This window comes from Magnolia sinica, chromosome 8 (assembly GCF_029962835.1).
Source record: "Magnolia sinica isolate HGM2019 chromosome 8, MsV1, whole genome shotgun sequence".
Taxonomy (NCBI): domain Eukaryota; kingdom Viridiplantae; phylum Streptophyta; class Magnoliopsida; order Magnoliales; family Magnoliaceae; genus Magnolia; species Magnolia sinica.
In genome coordinates, this window is record NC_080580.1 from 81,342,103 (window position 1) to 81,369,267 (window position 27,165).

The 27,165-nt window shown below is 39.9% G+C and overlaps 1 protein-coding gene across 1 annotated transcript in view; it reads right to left on the reverse strand.

The window, feature by feature from the left end:
- Window positions 1-6,688: 6,688 nt before the first annotated feature.
- Window positions 6,689-27,165, reverse strand: part of LOC131253513 (alpha-soluble NSF attachment protein) — a 32,240-nt gene continuing 11,763 nt past the window's right edge. The window contains exons 6-9 of the mRNA XM_058254537.1: window positions 10,012-10,171; window positions 9,871-9,918; window positions 9,084-9,164; window positions 6,689-6,933 (exon numbers count right to left, since the gene is read on the reverse strand). Of these exons, the coding sequence (XP_058110520.1) occupies window positions 6,853-6,933; window positions 9,084-9,164; window positions 9,871-9,918; window positions 10,012-10,171 (370 nt within the window). The 3' untranslated portion in view covers window positions 6,689-6,852. The remainder of the gene's footprint in view (window positions 6,934-9,083; window positions 9,165-9,870; window positions 9,919-10,011; window positions 10,172-27,165) is intronic.

Below are 27,165 nucleotides of genomic sequence, written 5' to 3' on the forward strand. Positions count from 1 at the left end.
TTTATATATTCACTTGATGCTAGTGAATGACATCTGGTGAACAAGTTTGATGAAGGATACACACAATGTTGGCCCCAAAAACAACCTATATTTTTCATCTCATCTTCATTGTTTCCAATATTGTAGGCTACCTGAGTTTTAATCTATTTGATTTTTTGTCGTAAGGCTTAACGTAAAGGATCAAACATGATGGACGGAATAGATATCAGATGTACAACATGGTGGGCCACAAAAAACTTAGTTTTTTTTTTTTTTTCAAAAGGATTTTCCTTGCTATAGATTAATTCGGGCAGCCCGATCAACAAAAAGAGATAGGGCCACCTATCGTAAGAAAGGGAAAAACAATGTGAAAAGCAAAAACAGATGATCACTCCTCCCTCATGTAACCCAGACCCCCTCTATACAGAAAACTTGGTTGTTTTACCCACCATGTAAAAAGAGTGTTAAGATTATTTGTCCTACCAAACCCTAAATCTATCTTCCCGTTGTTTTACTCTCAATTCCTTGGCCTTCTTCATCTCATAAAGACAATTTCTCTTTCTCAGCTCTTAGCCATCTTTAAAATAGAATGTCCCCTTTTCTCAACCATCTTCGTCTCATAATGAGAATTATTTCTTGGAATATTATATGGCCTGTTTTTCCTAGCCATCTCCATCTCATAATGAAAATCTCTTTCGTAGCTATTTTTTCTCAACCATCTTCATCTCAATTGGGAAATCTTTATTTGAAAGTGAGAAGATGGTTTGTGTCCTACCAAACCCTAACTCCATCTTACCTCGTTTTTCTCTCAATTCCTTGGCCATCTTCATCTCATAAAGATAATATCTCTTTCTCACCTCTTAGCCTTCTTCATCCCATAAAGACAATATCTCTTTCTTAGCTATTTCTTAAAATAAGATATGGTCCCTTTTTCTCAACCATCTTCCTCTCATCCTAAAGGACGTGAGGTCAAGCACAGTCTTCCTTAAGGATAACTACTCCGAATCCACTGAGCTTCTTCATCAAGGATAACCACGGAGCTTCTTCCTCAAGGATAACTACTCCGAATCCACGATGCTTCTCTGGACTCCTCACAGAGACTTCTCGAATCCACAAAGAAAAAAGCAAGAAAAATATAAATAAATTCTATAAAATTCGTAATTTGATTGATGAATGAAATAAATGAGTTCACAACCCTTTAAATAGGGATACTAAACAAAGGGAGAGGTTTCATAATCAAACTACAACTAAAACTCCTATAGTAAATTTACTTTTTATAGTAAGGGCCTGTTTGTTAATCTGAAATCCAAAGCCTGAATCTGAAATCTGAATCTGTAGTCGAAAAACTAATAATGAATCTAGAATAACTTGTTTGTTAACTAACGTCTAAAATATTTGAAATATATTAATTTGACACATTTACTCATATGAAACAATTGTGATTGAATCTCTACCTTTAAAAACTTCATGAATTTCATGGGAAAGCCTTCCCAAGAAGTCCACCACTGGAAATCTAGGTGGGGCCCACCGTGATGTTTGTGTGAAATCCACCACGTCCATCCATTTTGTGAGATCATTTTAGGACATGGTGCTAAAAATGAGCCTTATCTAATACTCAAATAGGCCGAAAATGTAAGGATTGGACGTCCATAATTAAAATATTCGTAGGGCCACAGAAGTTTTCAATTATGCTAATATTTGTGGTTTGAGTTCATCTCACTAGGAATGACAGTATGAACGGTATTGATGGCATGTAAACATCACTTTCAACCCTGAGGAGGTTTCAACGTTAAGAATTTTCCTACCCATCTTTTCCTTTAGTGCGACCCACTTAAGTCTTGTATTCTCCTCATTTTTGTCTCAAGTCCTAAAATTATATAAAACACAGATGGACAGATTAGATTTATCACAAATATAACGGTGGGCTCCACTTAAGATTCCAGTGCAAGAACTTCTTGCGAAAGGCATTTGCACATAATTCGCACCTCAAATCTGAGAGGGAGTTGCGTACCACCCCACCAAGATCTACCTAAATATGGACAATTAAGGGTTGTGTGGGGTCTACCATGATATATATGTTTTATCCATACCGTCCATTCATTTTTCATATTATTTTAGAAATTAAGACAAAAAACAAGGTAAATCTAAGGCTTAAGTGGGCCACACTACAAGAAACTATGGGAATTGGGTGCCTATCATTGAAAACTTCTTGGGGCAACATAAGGCTCTGATCAAGCTATTTTTTGTGTTTTTCCTTCATCCAGGTCTGTGTGACCTTATAAAAAGATTTGATGGCAAATAAGCTTCACGATGGACATCAGGAAGGTTTTAACGTCAGTCGTTCCAGTCCCTCTACTTTATGTGGTGTGGTTGACTTGAGCTTTGGATGTGCATCTTTTTTGGATCATGCTTTAGAATGATATAAAAAAGTTGATAGATGGTGTGGATCTAACACATAAATCATGGTGGGCTCAGAGAAGTGCCCCATGTTAAAAGTTGGGATGTATATAACGCAAGGTAGAAATCTTTGTTGCAAAGGACAATTTTGGATTAAAAAAAAAAATAACCACAGAGCGCATTCTTGATTCCCCATTAAGCTAAACTCCTATCACATAAAATTTTCGGCATAAAATGGTAGAGAGCTTTCCTTCCTCTGCGGTAATAAACACCACTAAACATGGAATATTTTCCAAATTCGACATTAAGTACAAAAATTCAACGTTAACAAACAGGCCATAAGTGTCCTATGTGGCTTAACCACGTTATTCTCCTAATTATTCTAAGCAATTTTCATATTGGACACAACTCCTAAAGCCCAACGGATGAAGAGTTATAATCAAACTAAAACTTACTAAAAATAGTAAAAACGGAAATAAACATGGAATTCGACTGCTGAACTGATGGAATCTCGCAAATTTGGCATGGGAAACCTGGCATAGCCAGGTTGGTTGGCTAAAGTAGCTTGTCCTACCTTAAAATCATATATGGTACGTCGAGTAACTCATTCCGGTTTGCAAGATATATTTGTTTTAAGGTTCTAACAGTCTTGATGACTTCTACCTTCTATTGGGCCTTCTCTGGTCCATCTTGGACACAAAAGTGTCCGCGACCCGCTCTACATCACTTTTTCTCAACCATCTTCCTCTCATAATGACAATTATTTCTTAGAATAGGATATGGCCCGTTTTTCCTACCAATCTTCATCTCATAATGAAAATCTCTTTCGTAGCTATCTCTTCGAATAGGATATGGCCCGTGTTAGGAGGGCGAGCGTTGCCCTATACATTGTTCCAATCATGTGGTCCAGTTAGATCATAGATGGGGCTGAGGTTTGGGCTCGTCACATAACATTAGGGGACACACCTGACAGTCAAGGTTGATTTTACATCAACATCACAGTGGGACCATCCAAGCCACCCATCGCTTGCATGGCGAATGTCAGACCAAAGGAACAAGATGAGTCTTTTTTTTTTTTTTTTTTTGAAGTAATGGAATGTAAAATTCATAATCATTAGTTTGTTCTTTTGTTTAATTTTCTCTTTTCTTTTTCATTGTTGTGCTGACATGAGCATAAATGTCGTGGCCAAATGGAATTTTAGGGCACAGGAAACCATTGTGCCCTTAACATAGATAATCTGCACTTCAAACTTTGTGGTGCCCACCGTATCCTGTGTGTAAATCCACTCTATATATCAAGGGGGAAATCTTTATTTGAACTATTCATGCAAAATATTAGCAAAGAAACTCATATAGGCCAAACTAAAGGGAACAATGTAAAGTTTCACCTACAACTCTTAAGTCCATGTGGTTTGGCCTACCTAAGTTTTAGAGGAGTCTTATTTTTTGTATCTTCATTTCATGATAGTGAATTACATTTGATTAACAGTTTTGATGAAAGATGCACACCATCCTTACACCACACAAACGTATGGTTGGAAAATCCTATTCCCATCATTCTCCTGGTGTGATACACCCGAATTGTGGATCTGGCCGATTTTTAATTTGATGACTTAGAATCATGGACATAGTTAGTGGGCCCCTTTTATACACCGAACTTTTCAATACTAGGGTATTGAAAGTCCTCAGATGTTATCATGAAAATTTAATTATATGTGTAGCAACTGAAATAACCTAACTTGAAATTTTAGAAAATCGCATATAATTTTAGCACGTAAACTTGATCATCGACTATTTTCACATTAGTTAGATTATGATCTTCTTATATAGGTGAATACTTTATATCATTGAAATCAAATTCTAATGGGTAAAAATACATCATTGATTACCTATAGCTTTTGAGGGTGTATATGTTTATACCCGACAATGAACCTCACAAAATCTATTTTTAAGAACATGATCGCGATGAAACTTCAGACAATGTTTAACTAGTACAATTAAGCAGTATACTATTAATTTCAAGACCTAACTCACCATAATCATTGTCCATCAAATTTTGCATTATATTCATTAGGCCACCTGGCCGAAAATCATTTAATGACTGTCGTTGTTATCCACAAAAGATCATGTCTATGCTTAGTCCACCCACGTCCAAGGAGAATCCTACATACTCCGTAATTTCTAAAACTCAAAATATATACAGTAGTCGTATGTACATTCCTCATCATGCACCCTCGCTTAATAAAAGCACTATTTAACCGTTGATCTGAGAAAATACTTACACATATATGCAATAACAACCCAAAAAACCTATGTGGACCACTTGAGCTATATTACCAACGTAATCCGACCATTAAATACAATCCCAAATCTCTTATAGCCATTAACGCAATGACGATTGATAGGAATCAATTAATAACGATCCAATATCACATGTTGGGTGGGTCACGGGACTATAGGACCATTAATCTAACTTACAAACCAAACCTAACTCTGCACATGTACAAACCAACACATGTGCGTGTTTGCATACAAACAAACCGAAAAATAGAAATCTCCTTCCCGCGTGCATGATGAGCGTTCGTAGGAAAGAATATCTGTCTAATTCCTTTAAATTAAAAGCCCAATCAAACTTAAATTCCCACAAATCATCTTAGTCTGATCTCAACCATCCGTTGAGAATGATCTCAGCCGTCCAAAGAAGGCGCAAGATGCAGCCTGAAATACACCTCCAGCATGACGTCTCCTTCAAGACCCGATCACAGCAGGAGACGTGATGTCTGATCAAGGTCGTTTGAAGTTGTGGGACCCACTTTCATGATACTTCGAGACCTTACGACAGTGATCGAACCTCCGTTTTCGTCGGAATAGTGTGCGGTGGAAGAGATCTTCAAACCAAAAACACGTGAAACCCGATCAAATCCGGATCGTAGACGTTACCAGACTCCTGGTTATGTTCCAACGAGATTTCACGACCATGAAGAAAGTCCGGGTTTTTCCGGAACTTTCATGACCATGAAGAAAATTGGATTTCGTGACCATGAAGAAAATCGTCATAAAATGTTTGGAAATCCGGGTTTTTCCGGAACTTTCACTTGCGGCAGCCACACCCTTCAAAACCGGAACCCATGAAGAAAATCTTTGCGAAGCTTCGATTTGAAGCTACTGCATGCTTCCTGACATCGATCAAGACCGTCCTACTAGGTAGAGATCTACTGTACAGGGCAAAAACTAGTGGACCGTGATGCCCATTTGTACAAAGAAAATTCTTGGACCGGCCTGGTAAGTCAGGCCCAAAACTGTCAATAATCCGGGGAATGATATTATGAGTGGCATGGCTCTTTAACTAATGGTATCCCCATACAACCATGGTTTTAAGACTTTGACGATACTGTTGCGACTCATCCCAACTGACTCAAAAGAGTCGGTAGGACCCAATCCCGTTCAACAATACCAGTTGAGTTGATCCAACTGGCCAAAGTCTTTTAACCATGCATACATCACATATAATCTATTTCCAGACTAAAAAATAAAAAATAATAACAATAACTCAGCAACTAGAATGATGATAGACAATAGGCAATGCTCGCCAATCCAGTGTCTGATCTAATGTGAATTTGAGCCATCACTGTCGACAATGAAGCCAATTAAATGAACCCAGATCCAAATCACCAAACCACATGCCACGCCTGGGAATCAGATGGGTGTTGAGGGCACCGACGTTGGATTTTGCATGCATTTGGATGCATCCCTGATAGGAATCGTAATTACTAGTCTAATGGTGGAAGCAAGCAGTTTCTAAATCTCCTTCACATATTTCTCCATCATACTGAACATTCACAATTCATTCAGTTCGAAATTCATTTCAATCCTGCATCCAAACACAACCTCAAGACAGCCATAATAACAAGCAAAATAAGCACTTGCGGAATAACATTGGAATCCATAGAAGAGGGGAATATAGCAGAGAAGAGATTCAGGGGTCACCACAGATCCATAGTAACATAGATCTTGAGTTCCAAGAACAATGTACGATTTCAGGACTCCCACCATCCCTACTAAAATAACAAATCCCAACCACCCACACTCAATTGGGAAGCAGAAAATTCTAGTGTGGGTCCAAAGCATCTCATACAAATCCAACCTCGTAGCCTGAAAGGACCTAACCTGCTAAGGTGGGACCAATCACAAGGTCACCGTTGTAGCAACAATTCAAATCATCCACTTTTCCGGTGAAAGTTTCTTGTTTATTATCAACACAAATCAACCATTCAAGAGACAACCCATGGACACAACTCAGACACAACTCAAGAAAGCGAATCCAATCTATCTAAATAGTGATATCCCAAACCAAGGTAGATACAAATGATCAATCATATTAATAGGTGAAAGAAGGGGCAAGAGAGTTCCACCACATCATGATGCAAATTAGTAAAATACAAACCGAAAGCATGGAGTGAAAGACAGAGAGAAGACTTAGGTAAGATCATCCTCTTCTTCTTCTTTGGCTTTCAGTGCATTCTTCGCTTTCAAGAGTAGAGAGGTTTTCCAAGCATCCTACATACAGATACAAAGTGGAAATATACGCAACTCAGCAAACAAAATGACACGCCCAGACACAAGGTATAGGCTCGTATACTAGCTTTGCTGAGCCAGGGTGTTTCTACACATTGCCACATATGCAAACCTGGCATAACCTGTGCATCAAGTGGTGGTATCCCACCATGGAGATGACCTGCCCAATAATTAGGTTGATCAATTCAACAGGTGGGCCAGGTGTCACAGTCAAAAAGCCAGTACGCAAGCAATGTTAATGTTTCCTGCATGATGAGCTGACAGGCCTGATTGTTGGATCAGGCCGACAGGGACACACCTGATGCAGGGGTTGGATGTCCTACAAATGCCAGCTACATGTAGAATTGTGTAGGCTTAGCAAAATTATGTATGTGTGCATTTATATAAGGAAAGTGTTCCTATAAGGTCAACCTTACTTTAGGGGAAAGGTCAAGCTGTGTAGACCCCACCATGATGTGTGTCATGCATCCACCCCATCCATCAGATGTACCCCCACTTTCTAGGCCTACAGCCCAAAATTCAGCCTGATCCACACCCACCCATTAAAACCTTGCTGATTGCTTGTGGGGACTCACTGAAGTGTGGATCAAACATCTGACTCATCTATTGTGTGTCCCTCTTGGATGAGGAGTCCCACCAAATTTCGAGTTATTCCAAAACTTAGGTGGGCCCCATGAATTGATGTCAGATGTTTTAAGCATGATTTTGCACTGTTCCAGATGGTATGGCCCACCTGAGTTTCGGATACAGCTGGTTTTTGGGACAATTCATCACCTGGAGGGGATTCACTGGATGCATGGATTAGATGTTTGAGACAATTATGGTAGGGTCCACAGAGCTCGACCTTACCATAAGCTACGGTAAGGCCAACCTTATAGGAACATTTCCCGTATGTATGTGCATGTGTATGCGCGCATATGTATGGCCATGTAGGTGTATGTATATATACATACATCCATGTGCACACAAAAAAAAAAAAAAAAAAGTAAACAATACAATTTTGATTTCTCATAATATCTGGTATAAAACAGGTCGCATGAAATGGTAGAAAGCTACTACATGTGCAAGGCCGATAAGATCAATCAGCAAAGTAAAATGAGGAATTATTGGGCCATGAAAGTGGTTTCGTGACAAGCAGGAGATACCCATGGTTTAGCAGTTCAAATCTTCATACAGGTGATTCAACCAGATTGGCAGGCTACAAAGGTTATCCGATCAAGTTATAGACCCATATGTGGGTATTGTTCACACAACTGCAATGTTCAGACATGTCTGTTCATCTATAGACAAGCATGAATTGGATAATTGACAAGTTAGTCCATATTTTTAGTTAGTTTACCATCACATTCAAGTTAAGGTAGTTCAAGTTACCTTTTCCAATTAAACTTGCTTCACAAGCAACAATGGTTGTTTAAGTTAAATAAGGAAATTGGTCAGCGCATTTGTTTCTGAGGCCGTAAAGTGGCATGTGATGCTCATTTTATCTAAATCTCCTTTTTAGTGGTGTGATATCCTAAGATTTATTCTCCTGTTTCTTTTCTCATTAATTCCCACAAGTATTTTTGCAAATTGGAGGTGAAATTTTATCCTACGATTGGCATCTACATTCTAACTTTATTTTTGGGTTTGGTTGTTGCTTCATCCTAAGTCAAGAATCACGTAGATCGGAAATTGTGACCTTTTAAGCTCCAGCCATTCTTCTTTAGATGTGGACTTTTTTTTTTCTTTTTTCTTGAGGTCTATTTGTACACTCAACAGTTAGGATCTTTGAATTTGGGAGATTTTAGGGTGTGGCCCATCTACATTGGGTCCCATCAGATCAATGGTTTATTATCACCAAACAAGGTGCCCCAGATGTACAAAATTACGACCCTAAGCAGAACTGGCCCAGGTTTTCAAAGCTTTTCTACCACTAAATTATGGTGGGTAAGCAACAAAAATCATGCCAAAAAAACAAAAAAAAAAAAAAAAAAACAACTGATCCATGATATGTCCATCCAGATCAGATCCGCCATCAGAAGTAAAATTTGAAACATGCCCCAGATTTCACAAGGTTACTACTAAGACCACTAATTAGAATGCAGCTTTCTTTTAAAATCAGTAGAAACAAGTTCCCACAGAACAGAAATTACCAGCCGGGTCATGCTATCGAACTCCTTGATCACGCTAGTGAACTTCTCAACATCTTCTTCATCAATTGCCGCAGCTAAATCCTGCCATATAAATAGAAATTTCCCGGTTTAGCCTAGAATCAAAATCATGAGGAAGCAAACAGTATTAACATAACACTCATTTTCATAATTAATCAGGTCATGTGGTTACTGTTAACGACCAATAATTGCTTTACGAATATTTATATAGCCTTCAAAAGAGGACATTTTTTAATACTTCGGCTAGATTTTAAGAGGAGGGCATGCTTGGAAGTTTCTGCCTTTAGCAGCAGCAGACAGGAAGTACTCCCACTCAAATTTCAATTAGGATAAGCATCGACCTTCCCTTTCTTATCCTAGTTCAGATTTAGGGGCCTTCCCTTTCTTATCACAGTCAAGATCTAGGAACCTTCCTGTTCCTATCCCAACTGAAACTTAGGGCAGAGAGCACCAAAAAAGGAATCACACTCCATGCAATTTTCCATTTTCGCAAGGCCCGAGGGAAGAGTTGACTGATATCTGCAAGTCATGGAACCAATTCTGATTTTATATCCTCCCAAACAAACTCTAAAGGATCTAAAGAAAATGCACAACCAGGTGCCGCATTTCAAACCAGCCATGTCCTGCGAGAGGCAAACTGATACAATTGATAGAAAAGTGAGCAATGAGAGGGTCACTGTTGATACCTCACCACAGCTCTGACACCTCACCACAGCTCTCCTATAGTTTTCATAAAATAAAAAGGAATGAGATTTATGCCAAAACTTACAGCTAAAAACTTGTGTTCACGCGTCCCTGAAAAGGTCGGATCCATTTCCTGCACAAGCATTTGCAAGATGCATATGTATAAGAAAGTCGATCCATATGTCAGATAAATTTTTGATTTGTTGATCTAGAGCAAGACATAGACCTCGTATCGCTCTAATGAGTTTGTTATTGCAACAACATCGCCCCTGCAAAGCTGGCAGAGGCCAGCATTGAGGAGAATTCCTTTAACACTGTACTTCAGAAGATTGTTGTTCATCGAATGCTTGGCTATCGCTTCAAAAATCTCAACCGCCTTAGGATATCTGAAGAAGAGAGAAAATATTATTATTATTATTTTATTTTTATATATTACTTTTTTTTTTAATTTTAGAGAGAGAGAGAGAGAGAGAGAGAGAGAGAGAGAGAGAGAGTTCAGCTTGTTTTATAATTAGCATTCTTGCTGCATATCAATGGCGTGCTCAACTCTGAGCAAATATTGCCAATTCTGAGAACTGATAATTGTTCTACATGCAGGTTAATTGCTCTGATTATAGATCAAAGAAAAAAAAGCATGTGATGACACCAAGCTGAAGAGACTCTTGAGTGACATCAAGGAGGGCCTTTCAGCCCAATTGCCAATCTGGCACACATGCAAGCTCTGGGCCATCCGTCAGGTTGGGCCCACCATCAAAACAGCCTATACCAAAAACCAGGCCTCCCAATCAATGGGGTGTTCAACTCACCATTTTTTAGATAAGGATTATATTTGCTTTACAATTAGCACTCTTGCTGCATATCAGCGGTATGTTCAATTCTAACCAAAATTTGAGTTCCGAGAATTGTTAATTGTTCTAAATTCAGGATAATTCCTCTTACTACCGATCATAGAAGAGAAGTTAATTACTCTAACTGAAAAGGGCATATGATAACATCAAGCTGAAGGGGATTGTGAGTGACACGAAGGGGGCCTTTCACAATAATTGTCAATCTGACACATGCAAAATGCTAGCCATCTGTCAGGTTTTACCCACACCAAAACACCCTAACCAAAATCAGGCCTCTATGGGGTCTCGCTCAGTGATTCTCCTGCCCAAGACACTTCAATCCAGTCAAGAAACTACAAGGCATGCTAGTGCGCTCCAGCTTTCTTCCCATGCTGCTCGAAATCAGCTGAAAACTCTCGAGTCATTTTTTTCTACGCTGGTTTGGAGCTGGCTTGACAAAGATGGATTCGAATAAGCGTCAATTCTCAAGCCGCGCTGTTGTCCACTACAATCAAATGGGTCTGAGATTGAATCATATCATTTTTCCTTTCTTATCCTTTCCCTTTCTTTTGAATATGTCCTTTCAATGCAAAGGTCCAAGGAAAAAAGAAAAGATTACTATCCATCCAGAAATGAAGGAATCTGCTAATCCTTTTCATCCCAAATACCCCATTGGTTCCACATGGCCTGTAAATTAAATGAATAAACTATGACGCATAGGGAGAAGCCCCAGCCATTACAGATAAAGCTCTATATTCAGAGTTATAGGCTCACCGTGATAGATCTGACTGCCCAATCTGCAGGCAGGCTGTGTATGAAAAATACGGTTCATTAGAAGAAAAAAAAATATATACCACAAGTGATGCAGCCTGATTTTGGATTAGGGCATCTTAACAGCAGGCTCAAAAACCACGCCCCCACCCCCACCCTGCAATTGAAAAAAAAAAAAAACAGATATGCAACCCCACAGCATTTATATCTCGCTCACAGAAGTCCCATTTGTGTTTCTCGATGGCACCATATTCTAGCATATTTTCTAATGAAATATGAAAATGACCAGCTGATTTTTTTAAATGGATATATTAGTATCCAACGCCATTGTTCAAAGTATCCCCGATATATCGATAATGTCCCTGACATTATTTGTATCTCCAGCTCAGCGACACCGATAAGACTGCTAGTGATACCAATAACACTGGTAGCATCGGAAATTCCAGGCATCAGCGATATATCGCTAAGTATCACCGATGTATCAATATCGCCAATGTATCACTAATATTTTCGACTGTGTAAATTCCAGGTGTCACTTGTATCACTAGTGTATCAATATCACCAATGCATCACCAATATTTTTTACTATGTAAATTCCAGTCGTCGCTTGTATCGCCAGTGTATCAACGATATTTCGATAATATCACCAATGTGCTGATATTGCCCAAAAAAAAAAACTGTTTTATTAAAAAAGTTTTCCCTGCAATTTTTTTTATGGGCACGTGGTTGTATGATGAAATGCATGCTTTTATGTGTATATATGCATGCATGCATGGATGGATGGTTGGATGGTTGGATGGATTGGGGTGTGTTTGTGTGTATGTGCGTATGCACGCATGCATGGATGGATGGATATTGGATCATGTATGTGTGTTTGTACGTATGTGCATTCATGGATGGATGGTTGGATAGATCTACAATTTTCCTGGATCATGTATGTGTATTTGTATGTATGTGCATTCATGGAGGGATGGTTGGACAGATCTAGAATTTTCCCTATGTTTCCCAAAGTCAACGATACATGTTTTTAGGCCCCATTAAAGGGAAACTTATTATTTGATTCCTAAATATGTAAACATACGTCTTTTTCGCTATTATTTGATTCTTACACATGCAAATGTGTTATTTTAGCATCTCCTGAAGTATCATACAAAAATTTGACCATTTGCCCCATGTTTCTCTATTTTTTCCAAGTCAGCATTACATGCTTTTAAACCCCCATTAAAGAGAAACTTATAATGCATGCATGTGTCTTTTTTGCAATTATTTGATTTCTAAATATGCAAATGTGTATTTTAGTAATCTCCTAAAGTTTCATTGAGAAATTCCATCATTTCCTCATGTTTCCCTCAATATACATATCTGGTTATCAGTGATATTATTGGCGATAACGATATTGTTTCCGTATACCCAACTAGTGAAACTTGTAGCAATGCCAATAACTCAAACACTGTCCAACATTAAGTATTTCAGGCACATTTAACCATTGGCTTTCCACAGCAAGTCTAAGACATGCAGGGATCAGGTTAATTAACAACCAACAGTTCGGAATTACACACATCTGATAGACAAATCATATTTACAATGATAACACATTATATAAACATGTACTAATTCCAATAATGTCGCCAATGTATCGATATCACCAAAAATCTGTTAATTTAAAAAGTTTCCACTTCAAAATTTTTTAAAGGGCACATGGTTGTATGATGAAATGCATGTTTGTACGTGTGTATATGCATGCATGCATGCATGGATGGATGGATGGATGGATATGAGTGCGTGTGTGTGTGTGTTTATATATGTGTGTTTGGGTGTTGTGCATGCATGGATGGATGGATCATGCATGTACGTTTGTACGTATGTGCATGCATTGATAGAAGGTTAGTTGCATGGATCTACAATTTCCTCTATGTTTCTCTGAGTCAAGGATACATGTTTTTAGGCCCCATTAAAGGGAAACTCATTATTTGATTCCTAAATATGTAAACATACGTTTGTTTCACTATTATTTGTTCTTAAATATGCAAATATGTTATTTTAGCATCTCCTGAAGCATCATTCAAAATTTCCACCATTTTCCCCATGTTTCTCTAATATTTCCCCGAGTCAATGTTACATTCTTTTAGACCACCATTAAAGATAAACTTACTATATATGCATCTTTTTTTCAATTATTTGATTCCTAAATATGCAAATATGTGGATTTTAGTAATCTCCTGAAATTTCATTGAGAAATTCCACCATTTCCTCGTGTTTCCCCAATGTTTCCCTCAGTCAGTGATACATTTCTGGTTATCAGCGATACCATTGGCGATAATGATATTGTTTCCATATACCCGGCCAGTGAAACTTATAACAATGCTGATAACTCAAACATTGTCCAACACCAAGTATTTCAGGCATACTTAACCATAGGTTTCCATAGCAAGTCTAAGATTGGCATGCAGGGATCAGGTTAATCAAAAACCAGCAGCTCAGAATTATATCCATCTGATAGATAAATCATATTTACACTGGTGACACATTACATAAACATGTACTAATTCCCATCAGAAAATACAGCTGCTAATATATAGTGCAAATTACTCTCACGTAAAAATTAAATAATAATTAAAAAAAAAAACTATTAAAGAAAATGAAGCTTCAAAAGGAATTTGCAGAACTTGCACATGCAGCAAGTATTCATTGTCCGAGAACAAGAAATACTAGGAGGAAACTTAAGAAAGTGGTATGGGATTCCTTAAATTCAGGAGCCAACATTTTTCAATTAGCGATATAGAATATCCTTAGATTGCGGTTCGATGATCAATCAAATTGAATTGCAATAATCTGGTTCAATAAAGTAGAAACATCCAAAGCAGTTAACCCACCCATTGACGCAACAAAATCTGGAAATACAATTAATTTTATAAATATGAAAAATGCATACTACTTTCTCGAAGTCAAAAGCTACAATTATAGATCCCAAGACAGATAAATGAAATACATACAATAGATTACGCAACACCATCTAATAACCCCGCAACTAATGAGATGGTAAGTGCAACACATACTCAAGGGACATACTCAATGCTTCAAACGTGAGAAAATTAACTTTATTCAAATATTCAAGTCTACTAATTAATGCATGACTTTGAAATTATTGCTATGACCTGATGGTTGCTCATGAAATCATCATCATCTAACCCTTATCCTGACTAATTGGGTTCAATGATAGTTGCTAGTTAAATGCCAAAAAATTAAAAGAAAGAAAGAAAAAAGAAAAATAATAATAAAAGAAAAAGGGAAGTCATATTTGACCATCCTTCAAAAAAAAAAAAAAAAAACTCTAAAAACCTAACGTAACGAGGAATCTTTTTTCCTTGAAAGATGGCTGATGTAGATCGTGTCACAGATACATTCCTAGCATGGTTGGGCCAAAAGAAGGTGGACCGTAAATTGATCATACTTTTGATCCGGGTATCATTACAGGACGCACAACCTATCAATCTTTACTGAACAGGTCATCCGAGGTGAATTGACCCACAATGGGTCACATCTATCCGTTTTGTCAGAAAACGTGTGCTTTCAACTCAAAAACGAATTTTTAAGGAAAATTACTATTTTTAGTAATTCTGATTTTTAATATTTTTTATTTTTGGAGTTTTAGATTTTCTTCTTTTTTAGAAATAACTTGTAATTATGATAGGTGATAAGGACTAGACATCACGCGCGCGCGCGCGCCGCCCCTTAAGCATGTACACCAGAAGGAGGACCCCACCATCAATCTGGATCGATGACAACGTCCAGGGAGGGCCTCTCAGTTAGGAAACGAAGTTTTGATTCAAAAGAGTGGGCCCGACAGTCCAGAAAAACCCACCATGGGAACTCATGATCGTGGCCCACTAGTCGGATTGATTTCATATTTTAGGTTTCGCTTATTAATGTTATTTAGAACATCATAAACGCTTTAGATTTATTTGATTAGTTTTTATTTTGGTTTACTTCATCGCCAAGTAATAAGTTGTGCACATGGCGCAAGTTTTGGGGTATAGGGGTTTCTTATAAATAGGCACCCCTTGTAGCTTTTTTTCATTCAATGAAGATTAATAAAAATTGTTGTGTTTTCCTGCTCCTTTTTGAGTTATGAAAACCTAATTGGGAGCGAAGCCCTCCCTTCTTCGAAGGGCTAACTACCGTGGTGCGAAGCCACATCTATCCCGATTCGCTCTCATCTTCTACCATCCGCCCCTCCATCTTATTTTATCCTTCCTACAACCATCTTCGCGCCCAGTCCATTTGTTTTGTAGCTGTTCATCTCTTCACAACCAGTTTTCAGAATATGGACCTATAGGAGGGCTGAAACTTCGACGAAGCACCACACCCAGACCACAGCCCAGATCGACGTGAAATTTGGAGGTTTTGCAACCTCAGCCTGGCCGACCAGGGCCAAGAAGCCGATTTGGGAAGGCGGGCCTTCATCACAAGTGCGGCCAGCACATCTGTGCACGAGCGTCAGCCTCGGGGCACCATCTGCACGTAGGAGCTATTTCTGGGTCAGATTTTTTTCTTGTTTTCCTCTTTTCATCCCTAATTTTATAAACCCTAACCCTAGATTGACCTAAATCCCCAATTTCTATCTCTTTTCTCACCCTAAGATTCCTTGATTTGAAATTGGTGAATTCCTTGGATTAGGGATTGATTGTCATGCATGTGTGGATGATTTCTATTTCCCTTTGAGTATTGTTTAGGTTCATAATTTTTATTGATCCAGCCCTAACGTGTGTAGGCTTGGACCCGTGCAGATTCCCCTTAATTAAATGTTTGAGCTTTTGTGTGGGATGTGGAATTAATATAGATTGTTTTGAATTAGTATGATCTAAAGCCTGAGATCTTGCATATCATATTTAATTTTTCATGTCCTGAATCAAATTTAGTATCAGAGCTTAGGTTTCTTATAGGAGAATGCATTACGTGTCTAGGGTTTAGTTGTTTATGTCCATTAAGCATCAATTCTCATCATATATGGCTGTTTAGAAGTCCACAAACCCTGACATAAGATGCTGAAATTTTTTGTCATCCCCTTATTTGAATTATTTTAGAAATTAACTAAGCATTCTATTTCTAGGTTTAGAAACTTTCCTTTTCTGTTTTTAGAAACTAAATTTTTAGAAACTTTCTTAATCTATTTTTAAAAATTAATTTCCTTTCCTTTTTCTTTTTAGAAACTTACTTTCTATTCTTAGAAACTTTCATTTTTCTTTTTTAAGAAACTTTTCTTTTCTTTTCTTTTTATAGAAACTTTCCTAATTTGTTTTTTTAGAAACTTTCCTAATTTGTTTTTAGAAACTTTCCTTTTTTTCATTTTTAGAAACTAGGTTGCTTTTTTAGAAACTTTCCTAATTTGTTTTTTTTAGAAATTTTCCTAATTTTTTTTTTTTTTTTAAGAAACTTTCCTAATTTGTTTTTAGAAACTTTCCTTTTTTTTTGTTTTTAGAAAATAGGTTGTTTTTTAAGAAACTTTCCTAATTTGTTTTCAGAAACTATCCTTTTTCGTTTTTAGAAACTAGGTTATTTCTTTAAATAAAAAAATAAAAAATAAAACTTTCTTATATTTTGACAACTATATTGCTAAATTTCGGTTTGCACCCTACACTAAACATGGAACAACTGCTAGAGTCACTAAACAAGCTGTCCCAGCAGATCGAGTCTTTGGATAAGCGCTTGGAAATGGACCAATGCTTTGAACAGCTTGATGTGCGCATTACCCGACTAAAGACCATCGCCAGGATAAACCCCACCATTGGGATAGATGTCCAATCTCAGGCAGGTGGCCTGGAGGATAGACCAATGAATGGAGTTGGTCAAGGAATCAATTATGGACATGCTCTCATGCACCCACCCCATGAGAGACATCAAGACCACTATTTTGAGGGGTACAACATGTGCGGCCTTGTGACTGAAGAGAGTGCACCAGAGGCTAGTGTAGAGTTACCCATTGAGGCCATTACCGTAATGGATGAGTTACGTGATATTTTTCCTAATGATCTACTAGATGAGTCTCTCCCTAGGAGGGATATATAGCACACCAGAACATGGGACACCGTAATACCTACAGCCGAGTTTACGTTTAATAATTCTATCGATAGGTCCACAGGTCTCAGTCCTTATGAAGTCGTTACTGTTTATAAACCTGAAAAACCTATTGAACTTGTCCCTATGTCACTGTCCCATAGGGCGTCAAAGCCTGCAGAGTCTTTTGCGTTTCACATTTATTCATGGCATCAAGAAATCAGGTAGAAGATCACTATTAGTAATGAACATTATAAATTTTCTACAAACCAGCATAAACGTTTCAAAGAATTCAATATTGGGGACTCTATGACGGTTCGCATCAAGCCCGAGCGGTACCCTCCAGGGGCCGTTCGTAAGTTACACGCAATTAGCGCTGGACCCTTCAAAATTATAAAACGAAACGGTCTCAATGTGTATGAGGTAGATATTTCACCTTCCATGGGAATTAGTTTTACGTTCGATGTGGAGATCTACTTATTTTTCAGGGGACCACTGATACTTTGTCCGACCCTTCGCCCACCCATCCTGATTCCTCAGATTTATCCCTTGATCCATGGCCCCCTTCTGACCCATTTTCTCAACCCCTACCTCTCATACCTATCCTTCCCGACCCATGTTCCCAGTATCTATGTCCCATACATACCCGTCCCGACCCATTTTCTCAGCCTCTACCTCCCATACCTACCCGTCCCGATCCATTTTCTCAACCTCTACCTCCCATACCTACTCTTCCTGACCTTTCTTCCGAGCCTCTGCCTTCCATACCTAACCTTTACACACCCAGAGAGGAAATAGAGGATATCCTGGACCATCAGATAGTTTCAACGTCGGATTGCGGGTTTCACAAGTACCCGGTTAAATGGAAGTCACGCCCAGCTTCAGACAGTACATGGCTCACTGAGGAGGAGCTTCAAAGACTTGATCCTGACATCCTGGAGCGGTTCAGGAGTTTTATTTTGCTGGTGACGAAATCTTCGCAGCCAGGGAAAATTAATGGGGACTAGACATCACGCGCATGCACGCCGCCCCTTACGCACGTACGCCAGAAGGACCCCACAGTCGATCTCGATCGATGACAACGTCCAGAGAAAGCCTCCTAGTTAGGAGACGAAGTTTTGATTCAAAAGAGTGAGCCCGACAGTCAAGAAAAGCCCACCATGGGATCTCATGATTGTGGCCCACTAGTCGGATCAATTTGTTATTTTATTTTTTATTTTTAAAAGCAACTTCATTAAAAGGAGAAAGGGAACTACAGCAGGAGGAAAAAAACAGAGAACGACAAAAAACGGGAAAAAAGCAAAGCTACCGAGATGGCAAGCCGCCCCTAACAACCTAGAAAAGATAAATCAAAAGACCTAAAAAAGTTTGCATTAGAAGCCCATTCAATCACCAACTTTTTAGCCTTAGTTCCAACCACGAAGGCGGAAGGGGAGACATTGTTGAAGCAGCGATTGTTTCTTTCCTCCCAAACAGTCCACCAAATGGCGATGATGGCCATACGCCAAATTATCGTTTTGACCTTCCCTACTTTTTGCCCTTTCCAACTGGATAGCAAACTGCCCACTAACGGAGGAGATCACCAAGTAACCGAAAAATGCTGACAGAAGTCGGCCTAAATTTTAGACATGAAAGGGTAGTGGACGAGCAAATGATCGACCGATTCAGCATCGCTCATGCAGCAGAGACATATTAACTATCTGCAAACCTCTCTTAACGAGATTATCCACTGTGAGTATTCTATTGCGGCTAGCTAACCAAGCGAAACAGATAAACTTAGATGGGACCTGAAACTTCCATATGAATGGAGCCGCGACTTGAACATGGGGATTCTCAGAATAGGAGGCAATGTATAGCGATTTCACGAAGAATTTGCCCGACTTCTCCAGCCTCCAAATGGGACCATCTTGCTCATTAGAAAGGGGAACCGATCGCAGGAGGCAATCCAGAAGAGCTTCGTACTCCAAAGTCTCACAATCGTTCAGATTTCTGAAAGTTCTGATGTCCCAAACAATGCGACCATCGAAAGCATTGTAGTAGTTGATGATAGGGGAGTCATTCATAGGAGACAGTCGGTAGATTTGAGAATATTGGACTTTGAAGGGCTAATCTCCAAGCCATAGATCTTCCCAAAATCGAATAGAAGCGCCATCGCCCAGCTCGAACGAAGTGTGTTGAATGACAGCATTTTTTTGCTTAAGAACCCCTTTCCAAAAATGGGAGACTTTATAAAGGGGGGCTTCTTTAGGCCACCAATCACCCTGAGAAGAGCCATACTTTCCTCTAATTATCCTAGCCCACAGAGCCGCCCTCTTTATAGCGAATCTCCAAACCCACTTCCCAAGCAGCGCAGAGTTCATCATTTTCAGGTTTTTTACATTAGCCCCTCCTTCCTTGAAGCCCTTACAGACGTCGTTCCAGTCCAGCAGGTGGAACTTCCTCTTATTTTCGATGCCGCACCACAGAAAATCTCTTCTGGCTTTATCAATAGCCTTAAGCACCTGGCTAGGACATTTGAAGAGAGACATGAAATATAGGGGGAGGCTAGACGGAGCCGCTTTGATGAGCGTAAGGCGACCTTCCATAGATAAGTAGCAACATGTCCAGGTAGCGAGGAGCTTGTGAAACTTGCTGGTAATCTTGTCCCACATGGTTATCGGCGGCCGCCCCACAGAGAGAGGAAGACCAACGAAGGAGGTTGGGAATGCAGCAACCTGACAACCAAGAATGTCAGCATAGATCTGAAGAGAGGAGGAGAGGACATTAACACCCAAGATCTTCGTTTTGGACATATTGATCCTAAGCTCGGAAACCGCTTCAAAGTAGTGAAGAGTAATTAGGGGGTTATGTATAAGAGCCTCCGAAGTCTTCCGAAAAGATGAGTGTCATCCGCAAATTAGATATGAGTGAGCGGGTTGGGAAGACCAAGCAGCGCAATTCCGCGAAGAAGACCCTAATCTTGCCCTCTGATTATCATAGAAGACAATGCTTCTGCCACTATCAGAAAAAGGAAAGGAGAAAGGGGGTCGCCCTGAAGCAGGCCTCTTGAACTTTTGAAAAAACCTTTTGGGGAGCCATTGAGGATATAACTGAGAAGTGGGCCGAGCCGATGCAGGCAGCTATCCACGTTCTCCACTTAACCCCAAAGCCCATCCGGCGAAGCATATAGAGGAGAAAATCCCATTCGACGTGGTCGTATGCCTTGGCTATATCCAATTTGCAGAAAATGCCTTTAGATTTAGATCTATGGCAAGAGTGGAGGACCTCGTTTGCTATTAGCGCACCATCCGTTATCTGTCTCCCCTTTAAAAAAGCATTTTGATTAGGTGATATGATATTGCCGATGACCTTCGAAAGGCGAGTAGCTAGGACTTTGGCTAAAATTTTGTAGGGGCCCCCTATCAGGCAAATGGGATGGAATTCGGAGAAGTGGCCCCTGCCACCTTAGGAATAAGAAAGATGAACGACGCTCCTAGCCCCTTCGATAATCTGCCACGGTCATGAAATTCCTGAATGAAAAGGATGAGATCAATGCGGACGACCTCCCAGAAAGTCTGAAAGAAGGCCATCGGAAAGCTGTCATGACCTGGCGATTTATCCCCTCCCAGGGCATCGACTGCCGCTTTGATCTCCTTCTTAGTGAACTGAGCTTCCGGCATCTCAGCGTCGACCGTCTCCAGAGAAGGGAAGGAGATGTTTTCCAAGCGAGGTCTCACCCAGTTCTCAGCCAAGAGGAGATCAGAGAAGTGAGCGATGGCTAGCGTTGCGATCTCGTTTTTGTCCTCAATTCTGCTCCCCTTGTCAAAGATGCTGAGGATGGCCTTGGAACGAGCGTGCGGGTTGGCCAGGTTGTAGAAATATTTCATATTCTTATCGCCCTCTGCAATCCATTTCGCTCTGGATTTAATTTTCCATGAAGCTTCTTCTTCGATAGCTCTATTAGGCAAAATCTGGATGATAGTTATTCGTCTGGACAGAGACTCGGTCAAAATTGGAGTGGCTTCAGTTGCCGAGTCGATTTGCTAGAGTTCCAACAACAGATTGTCGGTATCAACCTCCCTTCTCTTAACCTCCTCCTGACGCCACTCCTTAATTTTAGCTTTGAGAAATCTGAGTTTACACAGAATTTTGTGACCGGCGAACCCGTCCACCTGAAAGCCAGACCACCACTCGATGATCTTCTGCCTAAGATTGTCAGATTGGAGCCAAGCAGAATTGAATCTAAAGGGTTTAGGACCCCAGTCTTCCTCATCCACCGAAAGAAGTATCGGACAGTGGTCGGATGTGGTTCTTGGCAAAGCTGCTTGCTAAACGAACGAGAAAGCCTCGACCCATTCAGGCGAAACAAGAAATCTATCTAAGCGAGACTGGATAGGGGATGCCCGGCCATTGGTCCAGGTGAACCTGGCACCCAACCAACGATGAAGATATGCCGCCACAACGATGAAGAACTCATCGAACCAAAGCACCAACGGGATTTCATATTTTAGGTTTTGCTTATTAATGTTATTTAGAACATCATGGACGCTTTAGATTTATTAATTAGTTTTTATTTTGGTTGACTTCATCACCAAGTAATAGGTTACGCACATGACGTGAGTTTTGAGGTATAGGGTTTTCTTATAAATAGACACCCCTTGTAGCCTTTTTCCATTCAATGAAGATTAATAAAAATTGCTACGTTTTCCTGCTCCTTTCTAAGTTACAAAAACCTAATTAGGCGCAAAGTCCTCCCTTCTTCGAAGGGCTAACTACCGTAGTGCGAAGCCACATCTCGATTCGCTCTCATCTTCTACCATCCACCCCTCCATCTTATTTCATCCTTCCCACAACCATCTTCACGCCCAATCCATTTGTTTTGTAGTTGTTCATCCCTCCACGGCCAGTTTTTAAAATCTATCCCTGCAAGAGGGCTGAAACTTCGACGGATCACCACGCCCATATTGATGTGAAATTTAAAGGTTTTACAGCCCCAGCCTGGCCAACTAGGGCCAAGAAGTCGATTTGGGAAGTCGGGCCTTCATCGCACGTGCGGCCAGCCCATCTGCGCACAGGCGTCAGCCCCAGGGCACCGTCTGCACACGGGAGCTATTTCTGGATCAGGTTTTTCTCTTGTTTTCCTCTTTTCATCCCTAATTTTATAAACATTAACCCTATATTGACCTAAATCCCCAATTTATATCTCTTTTCTCCCCCTAAGGTTCCTTGATTTGAAATTGATGAATTCTTTGGATTAGGGATTGATTATCATGCCTGTGTAGATGATTTCTATTTCCCTTTGAGTATTATTTGGTTCATAATTTTTATTGATCCAGCCCTAACGTGTGTAGGCTTGGACCCACATAGATTCCCCTTAATTGAATATTTGGACTTTTGTGTGAGATGTAGAATTTGTGTAATTGTTTATGAATTATTTGATCTTAAATCTGAAATCATGCACATCATATCTACATCATATCTGAATTTCATGTCCCGCATCAATAGGACTCTTCTAGTAAAAGTTTATTTGGAATTTTTATTTTTAGAAATTAGGTTTTAGAAGAGTTTTTTTAGAATTAGGATTTTTATTAGAGTTAGGATTTTGCTATTTTTGGTAATTACGAATTTTATTTTTTTCTATATTAATGGTGTAACAGGGACACATTAGAAAATTATCCATTAATGAAATTTTGATTTCTAGAATTACTTCTAGTTTCTTTCTTCGTGGATTCGAGGCATCTCTGTGAGGAGTCCAGAGAAGCTCTGTGGATTCAGAGTAGTTATCCCCTTGAGGAAGACGATGATCGACCTCATCACGTCCATCCCTGCATCAGTTTGGTATCAGAGCAAGGACTCCCCTCGGGCCAATGGCAAACAACGAAGGTATGGGCCAAAATCCTGCGGACGGTGATCCAGGGATCGTTATCTTTTGGAAAGAATAGAAGCAGCATAGCAAGAGAATCGACAAGCCATGTAAGGGCTCTAGGCTTCCATCGATCGCATGACGAAGGCCATAGGGCAACTCCGTGTTCCTAGTGGTAATCCGCCACCAGCAATTGCTGGAACTCGTAATCATCCTGATCACAAGATAGTGCCGGCAGTGCACCAAAGGATCATTCCTAAGGAAGGGTGATCCAACGACGAGGAGGTCGATGACATGGTCCTCCAATATCCCAAACAAGGCGGCGATCGAGTAGATCACACAGATCGAGAGTTCAAGATAAGGGTCGATATTCCTAGCTTCAATGGCCAACTACACATTGAGGATTTTCCCAATTGACTTTCTGAAGTTGAGCGATTCTTCGACTATGTGGACATCCCAGAAGCAAAAAAGGTCAAGCTTGTGGCCTACAAGTTGAAGGGCGGAGCTTCAGCTTGATGGGAGGAACTGCAACTCGCACGAACCAACCAAACGAAAGCACCAATCCGCACATGGCAGTGGATGAAGCAACTACTACGCGCCCAATTCCTCCCTAGCAACTACGATCAGGTATTATTCCAACAATATAAGAATTGTCGATAAGGTAGTTGGTCGGTAAGAGATTACGCAGAAGAATTCTACCACTTGGCGGCACGTAACGATTTAGTCGAGACTGAATCGCAACAAGTCATCTGATTCAACGGCGGATTACGTATGGCGATCCAGGATCAGGTCCAGATGCAGTCTGTTTGGAGGATGAATGATGCAATCAAGTTAGCTACCCGAGCAGAAACACAGCTTGAACGTCCCAACACACGGATCTATCCTACCGCCAAGGTCGTCACGGCAAGTCCGCACCAAGGAGCTCCACAGCCCATAGGGAAGGAGCCCGTAGGAGCACGCACTCAACCTCCTACACCCATGAACCGAGATCAGGGAAGCGGGCAAGCTAGGCCCCAAAGAGGCGTATCGACTGTTGCTGGTCCGAGCAGGAACCCGAACCCCTATGCTCGGCCAAGACCCGACAATTGCTTTTGTTGCGGCCACCGGGTCACCAAATCAAATACTTGTCCCCAACGATAGGTAGCAAACCTCGCCACTAATGATGGTAGTGCTGAAAATGCCGAAGAAGATCCAGACACCGAGGAACCAGAGCATACCATAGATGACAAGGCGGATGAGACAAGTCGGGTTCAACAGGATCATGCGAGTCACTCGTCGTGAGGCGACTATTGTATGCGCCACGGAAAGAGGTACGCCCACAACGACATAACATCTTCCGAACTAGGCGTATGGTGAATCGAAGTCTGCGATGTTATCATCGACAGTAGGAGCAGCGAGAACATCTCTAGGGTAATGGTAGAAAAATTACAATTGAAAACGGAGCGTCATCCCTCCCCATATACAATCGTTAAAAAAGTGAGCAAAATAAAGGTAACTAAACAGTGCACCATATCCTTTTCAATTGGCAGACATCATAAAGATGTAGTATGCGACATAGTTGACATGGAAGCATATCACATACTACTCGGTCGACCATGTCAATCCAACCGTGACGCCACTCATAAAGGGCGAGATAATGTGTATATTTTCATCAAGGACAGCCTAAAAACCATGTGGCCCCTATAGGAACGGAGAATCAGCCCAAGACTTCTAAAGTGGATAGACAGTCTTTCATAACAAAACAGGCTTTTGTTAAACAATCTGAGGAAACAAGAGATATATATATATGCATTAGTTGAAAAGGAAGAATATAAGGAGCCTATAAACATCCCAGAGGATTTGAAACCAGTGTTGCAGGAGTTTAAAGCAATTATGCTAGATGAACTCCCTAATAAATTACCTCTCATACGAGATATACAAAACCACATTGATCTTGTCACAGGGACAAGTTTACCTAATTGCCCACATTATCATAAAGAATGTGAGATCTTACAGGGACCAGCGAAGGAACTAATCCATGCTAGCCAAGTCAAAGAGAGCATGAGTACATGTATTGTGTCAGCTCAAGAGCCTAATAAACATCGGTGTCAGAAGTTATCTGAGAATCATGAGACGAGTTTTTTTTTTTAAAGGTCTAATGTAGAACATGTCACAAAAAAGGTATTCAAAATCGGTTACATTTCGGCCGTACCGGCCGATACGTAACGGTAACAGTATCAACCGTTACGCGATACGGCCCCGAAACGGGGCACCTCTGTTTTTTGGGTTCGTAATGGCCGTTACGGCCCTAACAGCCATTGCGGTACCATAACAAGCATTACGGGCCATAACCCTAAAGAAAAATGAAAAAAAAAAAAAAAAAATACCCTTCTTCTTATTACTATTATTGGGCTGCAGCGCTGCTGCAGCAGTTGCTGCCCTTCTCTCTCTCTCTCTCTCTCTCTCTCTCTCTCTCTCTCTCTCTCTTCGGTCCCCTCTTTTCTTTTCATTTCCCTCTCCTTTTCTTTTTCCAGAAAAAAGGAATGAACTGGCGTGGCTGCTTCACAGCCATGCAGTTTTCTCTTTTTTTATACACTGCAGTGCACGCTGCATAGTGCACACGCACTATTTTATTAGTGGGGTGGGGCCCACCTTTATTTATGTATAGTAAATCCATGCCATCCATAATTTTTCAAGTTATTTTAAGGCATGATCCTTGAAATGAAGGGATCAAAATCTCAATTGGATAATGCAATTGGGATTGAATGCCCACCATTAAAATCTTCTTAGGGCCCATTATAATGTTTATTTTCCATCCAACCTGTTGATGAGGTAACATGGACCTTCACCTTAATAAAGGGAGAACACAAATAACAGCTTGATCCCAAAATAAAATGTGTTAAGAAATTTTTAATGGTGGGAATTAAATCTTATTTTGTGATCCACCTAAGATTTGGATCAGCCTCATTTTTCAGTCCATGCCCTGAAATAAGTGGGCAAAAAGGATGGACCACATGGATATACAACAAATGCATTGAGGTGGGCCCCACTTTTAAAGGCATGCTCACTAGTGGTCCATCGAAGATTTAGATCTACCTGAATTTTTGGACCATGACTTAAAATGAGTTGGCAAAATGGATTGATGGCATGGATATACAAATACATCAAGGTGACCTGCCTGGCCCACTAGTGGCCCACCTGAGATCTGGATTTACCCATTTTTTTCCAATACCCTTAAATGAGTTGACAAAACGGATGGATGACATGTATATATAATACATAATCGAGTGAACCCCACGTACATGGCCCTAAAAATTTATACATGAGGTATATATCAACTCAAAATTAACCAATTAAATTTTGGGACCATTGTTGCTATGTCACAATCCCAAAATTAAATTGTTTGAACAATTTTCACTATTAGTTTGCATACACTTGTCTTTTGAAATAGGACCATTTGATATTTTTCATTTTTCATTGTCCAATAAATGTCCACCAATCCATTAGTGGGATAAGTGCCAATAGATTGCATTAATTTGAGGCTAGTTTAGGGCATCAAACGGTCCCCTAATCAGCCCCGAATTGACAACACTATTTACCCCAATTTAATTTTAATTTTTTTTAAAGATCTATTGAGGAAAATGATATCAAATTGTTAGGTATATGAATTACATAATATGATACAAAAGTCCCTCGACTCTATATATTGAAATGAAATGTATGTGAGTCACGAAGTATGCAATGCACTAGCACTATAAATAAAAGGAAAACTTCAAAATATAAGATGTTTTGATATTACATTCATTAGATGTTTTGGTATTACATTCATTATAGTAAATTTATATAGATATTATATAGTTAGAAAACTAAATATAAAAGGTTTGCAGTTAATTCCAGGTTGTCAGGT